At 28.8% G+C, this 1,494-nt stretch overlaps 1 protein-coding gene across 4 annotated transcripts in view; it reads right to left on the bottom strand.

Annotated features, from left to right (window-relative positions):
- The window catches only part of LOC108765014 (alanine aminotransferase 1), a 19,698-nt gene extending 18,902 nt beyond the window's left edge, over nt 1-796 (bottom strand). For 3 of the 4 annotated variants that reach the window (XR_001940301.1, XR_001940300.1, XM_018513483.1), the window contains exon 1: nt 529-796. Coding sequence is in view for 2 of the 4 variants with exons in the window: in XM_018513483.1 (XP_018368985.1) it covers nt 529-747 (219 nt within the window). In the remaining 2 variants the exon portion in view is untranslated. The remainder of the gene's footprint in view (nt 1-528) is intronic. The other variant, XM_018513475.1, reaches the window with a different exon arrangement.
- Between the last annotated feature and the right edge of the window lie 698 nt (nt 797-1,494).

Below are 1,494 nucleotides of genomic sequence, written 5' to 3'. Positions count from 1 at the left end.
ATAACGAGTTACTTTCCATCTACTGGTTTAGTTTCCAACCTTGAATATAATATCTACTGCATCGATACGCGTTATCTTACACTCACGCATTAATTGTTTGTTAATGTTACGTAAATAATAGTTTGTGCACATTATGAATTGTAACCAAATTATTTGCGGACAAAGTAATTTGGTTACATGTTTATTTAAAATTAAACGTTTATACGTTGTATTCGAATTATTTTCATTTTAGTATTTGCGAAAGAAATAATTTGGTTAAATGTTTACTGAATAAATATTTATATGCTAATATAATTTGGATAATTTAGATTGCGATCATCTATTTTATTATTTACTTCTTTGTCTATATTTTGTTTATATTTACTATATCTACCAAAACTTTTTTGCTATAGTATTTTAAGTTGTGAATTTTGGGACACCCTATATATCATTTCTTTTTTTGCACATGTATTGAAGATGATTCAATTCTGCTTTAGAATGGCATACGATCCTTGACAAATGACTCATTTCGATTCATTTTATCTTTACTTTTTGTAGCTCTTTTTCAATCTCCAGTGCCCTGGTGAACAGCGGTCCGCGCACTGCGTACTCCATTTTGCGAAGGTTCACGAAGACATTGTTCTCAGTGAGAACCTTATCGCGCGGGTTTGACGTCGCCGTCGTCGTCACTGCATTCGATGCCATGCCGCGACACAAACTAATCGGCTGGAATCGCATCGATGCAGAAGACTCTTGTGTATCCAACATCCCTACTCCTCGCCATTCCGATCAGCACCCCATCCCCAAATAGAATATAAAAGTCATAAGAATATTTTATAAAACTTTCTTTATTTTTTAAAAGTCTGATAGAAATAACACAAAAATGATCTAGAAATGAGAAAAGAAATCGTAGGCTATAATATAATTAAGAATGTTCCTTTTTTGTTTCTAAAATATATAATATAATGTTGGAATAATGTAGATAATAAAAGATAAATTATAAAAGATGACTATAATACATATGTGATCTTATTGTAATCTTATTGTGATTTTAAGATTTACACTATATCTAAATGCTATTTTTTTTTTAATGTTTATTGCATCCATGTATATAATATTTGAATATGTCTGATATTTCTTTTTTTTTGTGCAGAAATGTTTCTTCTTCTGAATCTGACCATCGGTTTTCAATTTTACACTCAGCAAAAAGTTAGAAAAAAAATTATAAACTGTATTAGATAAGTCATATAGTATGTAGTTACCAGAGTTGGGTAAGTTGATGTTTTTTTTAAACTAAATTAAGTTACAAGTTAATGGCTTATAAAATTAATAAAATTAAGTTAAAAGTTGAAGGAATAAAGAATTAACTTAATAAAAGTTAAGTTAAAATTGAATTAACTTAAGTTTAAAAAAAAGTTAATTTTGAAAAAGTTATTTTTGAGATCAGAATGTCAAAATCTTGAGAGAAGAGTAGGATAAAATCAGGGATTATGGCATAGTGGCTACTAATATGGG

The sequence above is a fragment of the Trachymyrmex cornetzi genome, unplaced genomic scaffold (assembly GCF_001594075.2).
Source record: "Trachymyrmex cornetzi isolate Tcor2-1 unplaced genomic scaffold, Tcor1.1 scaffold1160, whole genome shotgun sequence".
NCBI classification, from domain to species: Eukaryota; Metazoa; Arthropoda; class Insecta; order Hymenoptera; family Formicidae; genus Trachymyrmex; species Trachymyrmex cornetzi.
Note: the sequence above shows the minus strand (reverse complement) of the source record. Positions and strands in the feature narration are given on the sequence as shown.